General features: G+C 46.7%; 1 protein-coding gene across 2 annotated transcripts; it reads right to left on the reverse strand.

The window, feature by feature from the left end:
* Positions 1-2,602: 2,602 nt before the first annotated feature.
* Positions 2,603-16,342, reverse strand: DHRS1 (dehydrogenase/reductase 1). Of its 2 annotated transcripts, XM_036450361.2 has the most exons (9): positions 16,215-16,341; positions 15,674-15,851; positions 13,804-13,947; positions 13,572-13,651; positions 4,643-4,775; positions 4,185-4,331; positions 3,571-3,640; positions 3,143-3,223; positions 2,603-2,976 (listed from the first exon to the last, which is right to left on the reverse strand). In XM_036450361.2, the coding sequence occupies exons 2-9, from the start codon at positions 15,821-15,823 to the stop codon at positions 2,840-2,842; spliced, it is 942 nt and encodes a 313-aa protein (XP_036306254.1). In that variant the 5' UTR covers positions 15,824-15,851; positions 16,215-16,341; the 3' UTR covers positions 2,603-2,839. The 2 variants fall into 2 exon arrangements, with proteins under 2 accessions (XP_036306254.1, XP_036306263.1); XM_036450370.2 differs by lacking the exon at positions 4,185-4,331 and having other exon boundaries at positions 16,215-16,342.
* Between the last annotated feature and the right edge of the window lie 134 nt (positions 16,343-16,476).

Raw genomic sequence — 16,476 nt, forward strand, 5'->3', positions numbered from 1 at the left:
AATATTTTTATTTATTTCAGAGAGGAAGGGAAATAGAAACATCAAAGATGAGAATCATTGATTGGCTGCCTCTTGCACACCCCTGCTGGGGATTGAGTCTTCAATCCAGGCATGTACCCTGACCAAGAATTGAACCATGACCTTCTGGTTCATAGGTTGATGCTCAATCACTGAGCCATGCTTGCCGAGCCCATTAATGGCTTTAATGGTGGCTGTGGAAGGGTGGAGGGGATTCTGAGGTCCTTATTCTTCATATTATAGCATACTAGTGGCCCAGTGCATGAAATTCCTGCACATTAAAAGGGAATTAAATTAGAGGAAATATTTTATTTTTTTAAAAATATATATTTATTGATTTTTTATAGAGAGGAAAGGAGAGGGATAGAAAGTTAGAAACATCGATGAGAGAGGAACATTGATCAGATGCCTCCTGCACACCCTTCACTAGGGATGTGCCCACAACCAAAGTATATGCCCTTGATGGGAATCAAACCCAGGACCTTTGAGACCACAAGCTGACGCTCAATTCATTGAGCCAAACCGGTTTCGGCTAGAGGAAATATTTTAATATTGCTATCTGCCCTTTCTCTATAATACAAGTATCAGAGATGAAAGAAAATTAGTAAAATGTATATGAAAATCTTCCTCCTGTCAGAGTCTGGGGCATGCTGTGGGACTTAGAGTCAAGTCCTGCCCACCACCCAAATGCCCTGCCCCACCCCTGTCAAGTCCCTCCAGGCCGAAGGCACAGCCCTGGGTCCTACAGCCCAGTGCCAGGTGTGGGGCAGTTTCAGGTCCCCTGTCAAACCCCGTGGCAGGGGACACAGCCTCAGGTCTCCCAGCCTGGGGCAGTGGGCGCGGCCTGAGGTTCCTGTCAAGCCCCACCAGGCAGGGGGCATAGACTGAGGTCCCCTATCAAGCCCTGCCAGGTGAGGGGCATGGCCTGAAGTCCCCCAGCCTGGCGCTGGGGTGGGGGGGGGGCACAGCACGAGGGCCAGGACAAGCCCCACTGGGGCAGGGGGCACAGCCTGAGGTCCCTCACCCAGGCCAGGCACCATGCAGCCCCAGGTCCCTGCTGTTCGGTCTTGACATTACAGTGTCCTGGCTAATTTGCATATTCCTCTATTATATGAACAGGCAACTGCCTCTTCCCGCACAAACCTTGGGGGATAACAGGAATGTAAAGTGGTGAGGAAATCTAATCACTGTCATCTAAATGGGGTGCCTGGGCAAATGGTGGGGGTTACTAGGTACACAGCTCTAGCCATGAGCTGTTAAGCTAGCTCTCTCTAAAAATAAGTGTTAATAGCTTTTGTTGATTTCTGTGGTATATATTCCCAATATGGCTGACTTTAAGCAACCACCATGCAGTCACTAACTGCAGACTTGGCAGACCTGGGCATGGTCAGCTCTCACAAGCAGTGAGCTGCCATGGCACACCAAATGAACGGTAAGCAGGACGATTGCAGCTGCTGCAGATCCCAAGGGAAGTCTCAGCTCTTAACCTGCCTTTTTTGAAGACCAGGGTTGGTCTCTGCCCCTCTGATTTACTACCGTGTTTCCCCAAAAATAAGACATCCTCCGAAAATAAGACCTACTTACAGGTTTCCTTCTGAGTGAATTATAAAGCATCCCCCTGAAAATAAGGCCCCCCCCCCCCCCTAGGCTAAACATGAGAGATTTGGTCCTCTGATTCTGAAAGAAATGGAGTCACAAGAAATTCACCAGGAAATTCAGGAAATGGATTGTTATGATGATGTTCCAGAAGATGACATGATTGTCATTGAATAAATGAGTAAATTCTCGATACTGTAGGATTCAGTTTGTCTGGTTTGTGTTGACAACTACCGTACTACCGTACCGTATATAGGTAATAAATTTCCTTTATTTTCATTTAACAATAAATGTGTACAGTATTCTTCTTCATGGAAAAATAAGACATCCCCTGAAAATAAGACCTAGCACATCTTTGGGAGCAAAAATTAATATAAGACACTGTCTTATTTTTGGGGAAACAGGGTAGTACAGCCGCGATCCCTTCACCTCAATGGCCATCTCAGCTGCTGGCTGGAGGGCTCCCCCCAGTGGCCCTCGGCTCCTCTTTGGAATACACCATGGCCTAGCCCCAAAGTGTTCTTGCAATTAGTTCTTCACTAAGTAATTCAGGTGGTGTTATCCTGAGAGGAAGGATGGGGGTGTGCTAGTTCCATCAGCTCTCCCTCTGCCCCTCACTTGAATTCAGGCAGTACTTTCTCCCAAATTCCAGAAAATCCTCAACACCGAGGAAAGTGCGCTCACGGGTCAGGCACGGTGGAAGCCGCAGGCATCTCTGAAGAGTGTGGGATGAAGGGGTGGGGAAGCAGTGTGAGAGTGAGAAAGCCTGCTTCTGGTTGGGGAGGGCACCCGGTCCCTACTGGGGCAGGAGAAACAGGCCTTCTGGCCAAGAGCAAGTGACCCCGAGATGGACAGGTCTCCAGGGGAGAGTAAGAACTGCTTGGAGGAAGGGGCCTTGTCCCAGGGACCGGACTCCATCCTGCGTACCTTTGAGTCTTCCTCTCAAGTAGTTAACAACTGCCCAGGACAGAATCAGCACACAAATGTGTTGGAGAAATGAGAACTTTATTAGTACCAAGAACATTTTTCAAAACTTAAGCAAAACGCAGGGACAAGGGAAACCAAGGCACAAAGAAGGACCGATGGGGCCCAGGGCACACGCAGAGGCCTTCTCTTCGTGTCAGGCGCGTGTGGTGGTGGGAAAGGCTGCCTTGCTCCTCAGATGGGCTCAGCCGCCCAGTCCAAGTGAAAAGACAAGCAGAGTGGTGACCTCAGGTCAGCAGGACTAGAACTTGCTTGTGTAGAGGGTCATAAGCCACTTGGGTATTCGGAGGAAGCCAGGCACGTAGGGGGCCAGCCAGCCCAGGCTGGAGGAATGGGAGAGAACCGAACTCAAAGACAAATAGTCCTGGATGGGGCGGCCTAGGACAACAGGAAGAGAAGGAGGATTAGACCCTCATTTCCCACTCCCTGGCGAAGAGACTGACTGAATGGGATGTGAGGGAGGAAGGAACAGGGAGAGAGGGAGGAAGGAGTGAGCAGGAAACAGAAGAGAGGTCCAGGCTGGATGCTGGGCTAGAGCTTTTACCATCCACATCCCGAAGGCCGTAGCGTCGAGCAAGGTCATAAGATGGCAGCACCTTCCCGCTCAGGCTCAGGATATTGGGGTCTGTGGGCACACATACAGCTGATATGACATGGCAGTGTGCAGGGTGACAAGCTTTGGGCCCAATGGGACAGAGCACCACCGAGACAGGCTTAGGAGACCAGAATTGTTTCTCTCTGTCCCTAGGAAGGTTCCCAAGCCTCTGGCTTCTGGCCATACCTCCTAGGAGCTAGTTCTTGGAGCACCCAATCCTCAAAAAAATAGGAATCCTGATCCTCTGGGCATCCAGAAGCCAGAGAAAAGAATGGCTTATTCCCCAACCACCTCCTGAGCCAGACCCCAGAACTGGCTGCCACCACCCTGCAGATCCTCTAGGCCCTTCTGGTTACCAACTGCCCCAACCTCTTCACCTGTTGCCAAAGCCACCACGCATTTGCCACTCATTTCCGTGGTCTCCGCGGATGAGAAATAAGTTTTGAGCTGAAACATAGGAGCAGAGAAGTGAAGGGTTAACTTCCCAGAGCACTGCCCAAGTCCCTTCTCTGCTTTCAGCTCCTGCTCCAGAACAGAGGCCCTCATCACGCACCTGTAGGACTCAGCATCTTGGAAAGTGCTGGAGCCATTCCTCCCCCCATCCCTGTGAGCCTTGTACCCTGGCACCAGGACCCACTTCTTTCCTAAGTGGAAGGATCTGGGGAAGCCAACTATGTTGACCTTCTAGGTTAGTACAGTGTGGAGGTCAAGACCATGGGCTATGGAGATGGGCAGTCTTTCCACTTAAGCCATCCGTGGCCTTAAGCAAATTTCTTACTTCTCTGGGTTTCAGTTTCACAATCTATAAAAAGGAGATACTATCTCCCTTGCAGGATCAGAGGATATAACGTGTGTACGGTGCTCAGCCCCATAATTTACTGCCATGGTAAACACCCGGGTATTTGCTCCTTGCTGTTGCTACTGTCTTGACATTAGGATGGAGAGCTGATTCCTCTGCATTCTCTGCTACCCTCGGCTTCCCCTTGCCAACCTGCTTAACCATGGGGTCGTTGGCAATGTCACTCTTCTCCAGATAATCCTTAAACAGTTCTGTCTGCACCATCCCTGGCCAGAGAGACACGTAGCTGACCCCGTGGTGCCGCAGCTCCAGGGCACAGTCTGCAGCCATCCTGTCACACTGCAGAGATAGAAGACAGGGTGAGAGCCAGGGCGCTGGCCATCTCACCTTCCTCCCCTGCCCTCCCTGCTTCAGCTGAGGATGTCCTGTTCCATGCCCTTCCTAGGTGCTCTGTCCCAGCTGGCCATCTCTCCCAGTGCACTACTTACTCTGGCCAGCAGAGGAGCCCACGTGAAGGAACTGTCCATGGAAGGCCAGGAGGAAAGGTGAAGTTGGCCTCCCACTCTGATCACTGGGGATTTACCTCCCGAACTAACTGGGTACCGTCACGGTCCTATACAGTCCCAACCCCTGTGCCACTGGGTTCTTACCGCAGCTTTGCCCACGCAGTAAGGAACATTGAAGAAATGCAGTATCCCTCCAATAGAGGAGATGACCACAATGAGCCCCCGGCCAGCTGGTACCATCAGCCGAGCCCCATACACCGAGCACAAGTAGTGGCCTCTAGAGGTTGGGACAGAAAAGGAATGGACTGTGCTCAGAGCTGGCCAGGGCTCTGTAACCTTGGCAGCTCCCTCTGCCCTCTAGTGGCTGTGGTCAGCCAGAAGAAGGCAGCATGAGGGTGGCCACAGACCTGGAGAACTAAGGGCTTGAGGCTACCTTCTGAGAGGAATACTGGTAAAATTAACCACTGAAGGAGGGGAAATGGCACCCTCTGGGAAATGTAATGGAAGAGCTCTGTCATAATAGCAATTACAAACCTAAAGTAGGTCAGGGGGAATATAGCTATATATAAGATCTACAAGGAAAAACTATAAAGTGCTGTCTATTGTAAAAGAACAGGTACAGGCATAATTTATTTGGAATAGTCAACATGTAAAACATCAGTTCTACTTAATTTAATCTACAGATTCAGTCAATTTGAGTTATCAATGTACATATATTGTAAAAGCCTAAGTGACACTTACGACCAAATGACTGGTCGCTATGATGTGCACTGACCACTAGGGGGAAGACACTTAAACAGGAACTGTTCCCTGTAGTCAGTGTGCTCCCACAGCCAACCTCCTGCTGTCCCTCCCTGGGCCAGCCAGCCAACCTCCCATGGTACCTCTCCTTCAGCTAGCCAACCTCCCATTGTCCCTCCCTGGACCAGCCAGCCAACCTCCTGTGATCCCTCCCCCGGCCAGCCAACTTCCCATAGTCCCTCCCCCTGGCTGTTGCTGGCCAGGCCGAGGGGCCCCACTTGTGCACAAATTCGTGCACTGGGCCTCTAATATCTCTATAAGACTTTTGGAGGAACTGACAAAATAATCTAAAGCACCATTATAATAAACATGGAATATCCAGGTAAATTCTGAAAAAGGAAGAGTAATATCTGTGGGTGGGGGATATGCTACCCCATCTTACCACCCTTTATTAAAATGTCATACTAAAAACATATTTAATGGAGGAGAAAGATGGCTGCTAATGGGAAGGCAGACTGCAAGATAGTGTGTAAGTGAGAGAATGAAAGGAGAGTGTGTGGACATATGAGGAGTGTATATTTGTGGGTGAGGGACACTATAATCCAAAGTAGGGGTGTCGAACTCAATCAGAGAAGGGGCCAAAATCTAAAATCCAGCCTAAATTGCGGGCCGAATGGTTTACTGAACAGTCATAAACTGTCATTGTGATGGAAACGCAGCGGAGTGCAGTGATGACAGCGTGGTGCGGGCCACATTGCAAGGCCTGGCGGGACGGATTTGGCCCGCGGGCCTTGTGTTTGACACATGTGCTCCAAAGGACTGTTGGGGACTACCAACCAGGCAGCCTCCACTGCTGCTGAAATCTCTGCCAGAGCAACCGGTTCTGCAGCAGATACCACACTATCTTTAAGGGGAGAGTGGCTGTTATCAACACCCAAGGACCAGTTGCAAACCCAGGAACACCAGCTCTCAAGCAGCGCGAATATGTGGACTTGGATGAGCTCTGCACCTTCTCACGGAAAGGAGAGAGAGAACTACATAACCAGACACCTGGAGAAGAGAGATCATGGGGAGATAAACAGCCTGAATAATGAAAGAAAAGGAGGCATCACTGGAAAAGGAAGTAACAAAATAGAGGCAAGCAATTTTTCAGAGAAAGAATTCAGAGAAATGGTCATAAGGTCACTGAAAAGAATGTAAGGCAAATTCAACAATATGTGTAAAAACCAAGAGGAAATGAAGAACCAAGAAGAAATGAAAAATGACATCACTGCTATAAAGAAATCAATAGAAAGCATCAACGATAGAATAGAAAAAGCAGAGGACCACATCAGTGAGCTAGAAGACAAGGTAGGAAAAAATACACAAGCAGAGCAGCATCTAGAATAAAAGCTTTAAAAACATGAGGAGAGCCTAACGGAACTGTGGGACAACACTAAACGAAACAATATCCTCACAACAGAGAGCCAGAGGGAGAGGAAACTGAGAAGGAATAGAAAACCTGTTTGAAAAAATAATGACAGAAAACTTCCCTGATATAGGGAAGAAAAGACTCACACAAGTCCAAAATGCTCACAGAGTCCCAAACAAAATGAACCCCAAAAGCCCAATGCCAAGGCACATTATAATTAAACTGGTAAACGCCAACGATAAAGGAAGTATTTTAAAAGCGGACAGAGAGAGACAGAAAGTTATCTACAAAGGATCCCCCATCAGACTAGCAACTGATTTCTCAACAGAAACACATCAGGCAAGAAGGGAATGGAATAAAATACAAAGTCATGCAAAGGAACGATCTGAATCCAAGAATACTGTACGCAGCAAGGCTATCAATCAAAATTGAGGGTAAAATCAGGAGCTTCACCGACAAAAAAAGGTCTCAGAGAGTTTATTACCACCAAACCAGCAATGCAAGAAATACTAAACGGTCTGCTGTAAAAAAAAGAAAAAAGAAAAAAAGAAATAGGAAGTGAAGAAGGAGCACAGTCATAAAGAATAAAAATGGCGATAAATAAGTACCTATCAATAACTTTAAATGTAAATGGAATAAATGTCCCAATCAAAAGACATAGGGTAGCTGAGTGGGTAAGAAAACATGATCCATATATCTGCTGTCAACAGGAAACCCACCTCAGAAAAAAAGGACTCACTGATGGTGAAGGGATGGAAAAAGATTTTTCAGGCAAATGGAAATGAAAAAAAAAAAAAATAGCAATACTTACATCTGACTAATTAGATCTTAAAGTGAAGGACATAACAAGAGATAAGGAAGGCCACTTCATAATACTAAAGGGAGTAATCCAACAGTTAAGAAATAACTCTGGTAAACATATACGTACCCAAAACAGGAGCACCCATATACATAAAAAAAAAAAAAAACTTCTGGAGGCTATCAAGGGAAAGATTGACAGCAATACAGTCATAGTAGGAGACTTTAATATCCCACTATCACCATTAGACAAATCCTCTAAACAAAAAATCCCAAGAAAACAGAAATACCAATCAGAGAGAATATATGCACCCCTATGTTCACAGCAGCACAATTTACAATAGCTAAGATTTGGAAACAGCCTAAATGCCCATCAGCATATGAGTGGATTAGAAAACTATGGTACATCTACACAATGCAATACTATGCTGCTATAAAAAAGCATGGATGGAATTGGAGTGCATTATGCTAAGGGAAATAAGCCAGGCAGTGAAAGAAAAATACCACATGATCTCACTCACTTATGGACAATAAAGAACATTATAACCTGATGAACAAAAAGATACAGAAGCAGAGAAGCATCAAACAAACTGTCAAGTTACAGCAGGAAGGCTGGGGAGTGTTGGGGGATGGGGGTAAGAGATCAACTGAAGGACTTGTATGCATGCATATAAGCATAACCAATGGACCCAAGACACTGGGGGTGGGGTGAAGGCATGTGCCAGGGGGAAGGGGAGGCCAGGAGAAGGTCAATGGGGAATAAAAGGAGGCATATGTGCTACTATCTGTAATACTTTAAACAATAAAAAAAAAAATATTTAATGAAAAGTCATACTAGTTAAAAGAATGTAGTACTAGTATAACAATACACAGATAATCAGTGAAACAAAATGGTCAATAACTAGATCACGTGTAAATGAGAATTCAGTGAATTATTAAGGGAACATTTCAAGTCTACAGGGAGAGAGGGGTCATTCAGGAAATGAATTTGGGATAACTAGCCACTTATTTGGTGGGTGGGACTGGCTGCCTACTTCATTTATGCTTTCAAAATGCATTCTAAAAGGATAAATTATTGGACTATACAAAATGAAGGCACAAAAGCACTAAAAGCAAGCATGGCAATGTGCTCATAAACTTGGGGTGGGAAAGGCTTGTCTTAGCATCACAGCAAGACAGAAAATATAAAAGACTGACTTCTTAAAATTAAGACATATCCTATATAATTAAAGGTTAATATGCAAATAGACCAAACGGCAGAACAACTGGTCACTATGATGTGCCCTCACCACCAGGGGCCGCGTGCGAAACATGGCGGGCATTGGCTGAGGTGGATTGGTGGAGCAGGTGAGCGGGGGTGCCAGACCAAGGTGGGCACCGGTTTCTGTCATGGGGGCGAGCCTCTGCTGGTTACTGAAAATTCTTTGCTCCCGCGTGCTGCACTTCCGCCCGGCGCTCGCACCCGCCTCTGGGGATGGTGCCATTGCTTGCACCCACTGCCAGTGCCCATCAATGGGTGCAAGTTCTGTGAGAGCAAGTACCAACTGTTTTGTCTGCCATTTTATTTCCAGCTCTTGTTTTAGTATCAGTCTTTAAATCTACCCAAACCTGCCTTTTGTGTAAATCCTATGTTCTCTCACCCTTACCCCCACCCTCCCCTACCTTCCCTCTGAGGTTTGACAGTCTGATTGATGTTTCCTTGTCTCTGGATCTGTTTTTTTCATCAGTTGATGTTGTTCATTAGGTGAGGTTTTTGTTTGTTTTGTTTTAAGGACAGTTTGATGTCAATTAAATCTTTAAGAAGTACATTTTCCCCCTCCCCAAGAATTCCACTACTGCAAGAGATGAAAGGGTTAGGTAAATAAATTATGATACCTACTCCCGAGTCAAATATTTAAAAGTATGGTAGAATATTACATTATCAACAGTAGATATAACTCAGTCAAGGAAGGAAGGTGGTGATGACAGAGTAAAATAATACTGATTTTCACATTTTTAAAAAATATATATTTTATTGATTTTAAAAAAATATTTTATTGATTTTTCACAGAGAGGAGGAGAGAGGGACAGAGAGCCAGAAACGTCGATGAGAGAGAAACATCGATCAGCTGCCTCCTGCACACCCCCCACCGGGGATGCGCCCACAACCAATGTACATGCCCTTGACTGGAACCGAATCCGGGACCCCCCAGTCCGCAGACTGACGCTCCATCACTGAGCCAAACCGGTTCTGGATGATTTTCACATTAAAAAAAATTTTTTTAAAAGAATATACACATACTTGGTAACCACCCCCCAAAAACAAACAAACAAACAAACAAACAAACAAACAAAACAAACAACCCCAATACAAAACATAAAATAAGAACAACAATAAAAGTCTTTTGCCTGGGCAACTTGAGCTTCCAAATGAGAACAAGTAGAGAGACCTGTGGTTTCAAAAGGAAGCCCAGCCTAAGGTAATGCAGAGGAAAGGCACAGTGAATATGCATGTGAATGCGTGTTCAGGAGGTGGGAGGAGATGGTGATGGGCTTACAAGAGGCTCACAAAGTGATCTTTATCCTGGAGAATTTATCAGGGCTGGCTTTTGCCTTATAGGCTGAAAACCCGATCAGCAAGAGATGAGTGTAAAACGCCCATATCCTGTTTGGAGGACAAAGGATGTGGGCGTTGCCTTTTACCAGCTGTCTGGATTTTCTTTTCTTGCCTCTTGGCTAACCATCCCTCTCTGTCCTCATAATCTTTCTTCTACTTTGGAAATCACGATTGGATTCTCATTCTGCCACTGGAAACCACAGATGTTCTTAAACACTTTAGTCTCAGATTTTCAGATAATATCTTCAGTTATTCCCACAAGTAGTATTCAGGGAGTGTAGTTTATGAGAATGCCATAGTTCCCAAAATAATAAACACAGACATGACTGGTGTAGATCATGTCAAGCAAACTAAATTCTGTGTTTCATCTCACTCCTGTACGACATGTACATGTAACCCGTGACACCCCTGCCTTCCAAACTCTGACTTGGGAGTACCCATGCCTGTTGGTCTGGAGTGAGGATCTGGAGGCTACAATGACTGAAACTCACTCTTTTTTTTTTTTTTTTTTAAATAAATCTTTATTATTCAGATTATTACAAATGTGATCCTCTTCCCCCCTCAATTGCTCCCCTTCACCAGGTTCCCACCTCACCCTCTGTCGTTTCCCCATCCCCCATTGTCCTTATCTATAGGTGCACAGTTTTTGTTCAGTCTCTTCCCGCACCCTCACTCCCCTTTTCCCCGAGAATCGTCAGTCCACTCCCCTTCCATACCTCTGATTCTATTATATTCACCAGTTAATATTGTTCATCAGATTTTTTAATTCCCTTGGTTTTTAGATTCACTTGTTGATAGCTACTTATTTGTTGATCATAATTTTTATCTTTGTTTACTTTCTATTTTGAAAGAACCCCCTTCAGCAATTCATATAATTCTGGTTTGGTGGTGATGAACTCTTTTAGCTTTTTTTTTATTTGTGAAGCTCTTATCTGTCCTTTGATTCTGAGTGATAGTTTTGCTGTGTATATTATTTTTGGCTGTAGGTTCTTGCTATTCATCACCTTGAATATTTCTTGCCAATCCCGTCTGGCCTGTATGGTTTCTGTTGAGAAATCAGCTGACAATCTTATGGGTGCTCCTTTAAAGGTCACTACCTGCTTTTCTCTGCTGCTTTTAATATTTTCTCTTTGTCTTTTGCTCTTGGAATTTTAATTATGATGTTTCTTGGTGTGGTCCTCCTTGGATTCCTTTTGTTTGGGGTTCTGCAGGCTTCCTGGACTTGTAAGTCTATTTCTTTCCCCAGGTGGGGGAAGTTTTCTGTCACTATTTCTTCTAGTATTCTTTCGGTATCTTGCTCTCTCTCTTCTTCTGGAATCCCCATAATTCTGATGTTGGTTCGCTTGAAATTGTCTCAGAGGTTTCTTACACTATCTTCAACTTTCTGGATTCTCTTATCTTCTCCCTTTTGCAGAGGAGGTCCTCTGGCTCTTTGTGTTCTAAATCTTAGTCTTGATTTCTTGCGATCTTCCAGTCTGTTTTTAGGACTCTGTATAATGTTTTTTATTTCAGACAATGTTTTCTTCATTTCTAGTTGATCCCTTATTATTTCTAGTTGCTCCCTTTTCATATCCTCATAGGTGTCATTTATTTTATCGGCCTTTTTTAGGATATTGTTGAATAACCTTATAACTGCAGTTTTGAACTCAATGTTCAATCTTTTCTTTTCCTCCATCTCCTTCCTTTGCGTCCTTCTTCTTGTCTGCATTTTAGTTGTTTCCCTGATTTGATGGAATAGCTTTGTGTGCTAGGTGTTCTGGTAGAGCCCAGTAGCACAGCCTTCCCAGTTACCTGTGGTGGACAGTCTTGGTGTAGCTCTTTGTGGGCTGTGTGTGCAGTCTTGTTGTTAAGCCTTGCTTATTGTTGGTACCACTGGGAAGCATTGATTTCCAAGCCAATTGGCTGTGAGGATCAGCAGTGTCTCAGCTAGGAGGGCTTCTGTACTCTGCTTGGATAGGGCGGGGTCTCGGGGTGGCACAGACAATCTTTGGTCCCCTTTCAGTCTCGCCTTAGAAAAGTCCTGTTCGTGGAGAGTTTCGGAAGATTGGTTGCAGGCACACGCACCTCTTTGGTAAAGGTGCAGACAAGCTTTGGATTCCAGCCAGTCCCTCCTTAGAGAAAGCCAGCCTCTGGGAGAGCTTCTCTGCTCAGCCACAGATGGGGCGGAATCTCGGGTTGGTGCAGACAAACTTTGTTCTCCCTTCAGCTCCTCCCCAAGTCCCACAGTAATGGCCTCTGGCTTCACACACCTCCAAGAGATCTCTGCCCACTGCCTGACAGTCTGGCCTCTCCCTGTCTGGGGCCGTCTATCAGAGCAATAGGGTGATTCTGTTTTCCTATAGAACACTGGTTAGCTGTTCGCCCTCTCCGAGCACCAGGAGTAAGCCAGTAGCGAACTCAGTCCGGCCCGCCCTCTCTGCGTGCCAGGAGTAAGCCAGTGCCTTTTCGCGCACACAGTTCTCCGTACCTTCACAGTTCCTGAGGTTCAGTGTGCCTTCTCTCTCTTTCCCAGATGGCAGAGCCTCCTCTCAGCTAGCTGTCAGGCGCTTCCGGGCAATGCCTCCCCTGTTTTTCAGTTCTAAATTCAAATTTGTTGTGGTAGGCTGCATTTGGGTGTCTACCCTATGCCGCCATCTTGGTTTCTCTCTGAAACTCACTCTTTCTTACTGACTTTCTTTCTTTCTTTTTTTTTATTTTATTGACTTTTTACAGAGAGGAAGAGAGAGGGATAGAGAGTTAGAAACATCGATGAGAGAGAATCATCGACCAGCTGCCTCTTGCACACCTCCTACTGGGGATGTGCCTGCAACCAATGTACAGTACATGCCCTTGACCAGAATCGAACCCGGGACCTTTCAGTCCGCAGGCCGATGCTCTATCCACTGAGCCAAACCGGTTTCGGCACTGACTTTCTTTTGATCTAAAACAAAACAATTTCTGCCCTAGCTGGTTTGGCTCATGGTAACAGCATCAGCCTGATGACTGAAGTGTCTCAGGGTCGATTCTGGTCAAGGGCATGTGCTCTGGTTGCAGGTTTGATCCCCGGCTACAGGCAGTGCGTGTGCGGGAGGCAACCAATTGAAGTGTCTCTCTCAGATAGAAATTCCTCTCTGTCTCCTCCTCCCTTCCACTCTTTCTAAAAATCAATGAAAAAAAAAAATACTCAGGTGAGGATTGATAAAACAAAACAATTTCTTCTTCTAATTTTTTTTGGTGTGCATTATTGAGGGATGCAAGTTCCCTTCTGGGTCATGCATTTGGATGGGCAGAGAGTGAAGCAGGAGGGAAGCAAAGGGTACGGTCAGATGAAAATTGCTGACAAAAATAAGACAAAAGTTGACATTCCCAAGTATAGATTTACTTGGATGGAACTTCTCCAGAGATGAGTGGAGTAAATGGGACAAAAGGGAGAAGAAAGAGATGGGAGGTCAGAGGGAAAAAGGGCATACGTGGAAAGATCTGGGCTGTCAGCCTGGCTAAGTGGGTGAGGAACCAGGTCCTTACAGTGGGATAAGGGGATCACCTACCTGAGTCCAACATTGTTGATATCATCCCAAATGGAGGCAGGGCTTTCCCAGAATGCCTTCTTAAGGTTGTCTAGGACTGGCTAGAAAGCACAGGGAGAGTGATGAATTAGATGGCCTGAAGGCAGGAAGGTCTGAGGGGCTGGATCATGAAAGGACAATTAGTGGGGATAAAAACTCAGGGGTCACAGTAGGAGGTCAGAGTGTGGAGTTGGGATCAAAGTTTCAAGAGTACCTGAACCCCAGCATAGGCATTGTTGACCAGCACATCCAAACGTCCGTTCTGTTCTCGATCAACCTGCTCAAATAGGTTTCGCACTTCAGCCTCCTGGCTTGAATCACACACCACGGGCACACACTGGCCCCCTCGGGATTGTGCCTGGAGAGAGACAGAGAGGATAGGAGCTCACAGTTGCACAGGAGGGTAGACATAATGCAGCTTCCCTCCACTCCCAGCTTGGGAGCTAGGCCATCATAGGAATCAAAGCCAGCAGCTGAGGGAACATGGTGGGCAATATCGCCCTCTGATGTCGTTGTGAGGAATTTCAGGAGTGCTAGGTCTCTTTTCAGAGCAAGGTGGATTGGAACCTCAACTTTAAAAACACTAGTAAACAAACATTTCCTGAGGCCTACCATGTGCAAGGCATTGTACTTTGCAAGTGGAGGGTATGGGACAAATAAGATACGGAGGCTGCTTTTAAAAATGAGTATCCAGCCAAAACCGGTTTGGCTCAGTGGATGGAGCGTTGGCTTACAGACTGAAGGGTCCCAGGTTCTGTTCCGGTCAAGGGCATGTACCTTGGTTGCAGGCACATCCCCAGTGGGGGGCTGTGGGAGGCAGCTGATTGATGTTTCTCTCATCGATGTTTCTAACTCTCTATACCTCTCTGTAAAAAAATCAATAAAATATATAATAAAAAAAAAGAAAAAAAGAAAAGAAAAAGAAATGAGTATCTTTCTTTTTCCTTGCCCTTGGCTACTTCCATCTCACATGCCCTTAGCTCCACCCTTCACCACTCATGTGGAACCCCTACTCAGTCCCAGTCCTCTTACCCTCACGCCACCTGTGCTCCTTCCTGGTAACAAGGAAATAAAAGTTCTCAGGCATGACCTATTTCTACTTCCCGTTCCATCTCAGCTTCTACAAATGTGCCCCATCCTCTAACTTGAGAGGAAGAAGAGTACAGGCCTCCTATTCTCCAAGTCCAACCCTCTTACCTCCTTGCCTTCTAAGTGCTCACTTGGCTTCCAGTCTTTCTGCCTTAAGTTAATTCTTCATACCACAGCCAGAAAATATGAACTATTTAAAACACAAATCTGTTTTAAATCCTCCAATGGCATCATCATCTCAAGAGAATAAAGCCGAAGCTATCTACCAGGGCCCATTCTGTTTCCTTCCCAGCCTCTCATCTCCGCTCCTGCTTTGTACCTGTGTGTTTTGGAATTCTTTCTCATAGGATCCACACTCTTTCACCATTGCTTGTAAAGTTCCCTTTGCCCTTAGCTTCTTTGACCTAACTCTTACCTTTCAAGACTCAGTTCAAGAACCATTTCCCAGAACGCTTTCCCTAAATACTCACATGTCATCTCAAAACCCACCCCTCAATTCCAGAGCATTCTGTGCACACACATTCACCTCTTATCACTTACCATATCCACATTACATTGACAAGAACTGTTTCTACCTCTGCTAGAACAGACCTAGCTTTTAATAGCAGAAGTTATATCTTATTAATCTTGGTAACCCCACTACTTCACCCTGTACCTAGCAAATCAAGTGTACCCAAGTATTTAATTGAAAACAAGTAGAAAAGTCAAGTAAAAATGTACAGTTCAATAATGTCTTGCCTAAAAAAAAAGGAAAGCACAGGCCCACAAATCTTTAGTTATAATTCCAAAGTCCCTAAAGCTTTCAAACGGAACTTCTTTCCCCCCCCCATAAAACTCACTTGGTGGTAACTGTGACCTGATCTGGAGTTATTTGTGGGGTTCATTTATCCCACTTGGAGAAAATATTCACGTTTTATTGAGGAATATTATGGGTTCTGGTAAGGGACTGGGAGGAGTGGTTACGAGGAAGGGATTCCGCAGGAGGACGCACTCACCTCCTTAGCAGCAGCCCGCAGTGTGTCCAGATGCCGGCCAGTGATGTAGACGGTGGCACCTGCTTGGCAGAGCTGCAAGGCGATGCCGCGACCAATACCCCTGGAAGCACCAGTCACCACGCACACTTGGCCCATCATGGGGGCTGCCATGAATAACTCACCAGCAAATGAATAAAAACTGTGGAAGCAAAGATTTGCTCTGAGGGAGGCCTGCAGATTGTTGAAGGGGGACCCCGGATAGCAGGAGGAGCCATGGTGAGGATGGTACAGGCCCAGGGCCAGGCAGGCTGTCCATTTCGGGACGCCCAGAGTGACGAAAGGGGCTGTTCAGGGCAGGACACCTAGAGTGAAGCTGGCTGGGCCCTCAGGCCCTCGCGGAGCGTCCACGCCGAGCCCGGGGCCATCTGGAGTTCTGGCCGAGTTGTGGCCCCGGCCTGGCCCAGTCAGGCCAAGCTCCAAGCCGGGTGGCGAGGCTTCTGAGTGGGAGTGAGCCAAGGACGGGGACCCTGAACCCTACCTGGGAGGAGCTGGCGTCTCTTACCTGCCGCCCGTGCCGCTTCCGGAGACCGGCCTCACGGGGCTCCCCAGGCTCTCCAAAGGCGGCAGAGACTGCGGCCGCGGGGCGAGAGCAGCTGACTGCGGCGGAGTCCAGCACGCGACCGATTGGCGCGGGAAGCGGGGCCTGCGGAGTAGGGGGCGGTGCCGTGGGGGCGGTGCCGCGGGGGCGGTGCCGTCGGGGGCGGTGCCGTGCGGGGCGGTGCCGTGGGGCGGTGCCGTGGGGCGGTGCCGTGGGGGCGGAGCCG

Source organism: Pipistrellus kuhlii, unplaced genomic scaffold (assembly GCF_014108245.1).
Source record: "Pipistrellus kuhlii isolate mPipKuh1 unplaced genomic scaffold, mPipKuh1.p scaffold_m20_p_1, whole genome shotgun sequence".
Lineage (NCBI taxonomy): Eukaryota > Metazoa > Chordata > Mammalia > Chiroptera > Vespertilionidae > Pipistrellus > Pipistrellus kuhlii.

Coding starts and splice junctions, on each gene's coding strand:
- DHRS1 (XM_036450361.2), bottom strand. CDS start 15,823: ATGGCAGCCCCCATGATGGGCCAAGTGTGCGTGGTGACTGGTGCTTCC. Junction 13,652..13,803: donor ATGCCTATGCTGGGGTTCAG/GTACTCTTGAAA, acceptor TGTGCTTTCTAG/CCAGTCCTAGACAACCTTAA. Junction 4,332..4,642: donor ACTGCGTGGGCAAAGCTGCG/GTAAGAACCCAG, acceptor CTATCTCTGCAG/TGTGACAGGATGGCTGCAGA.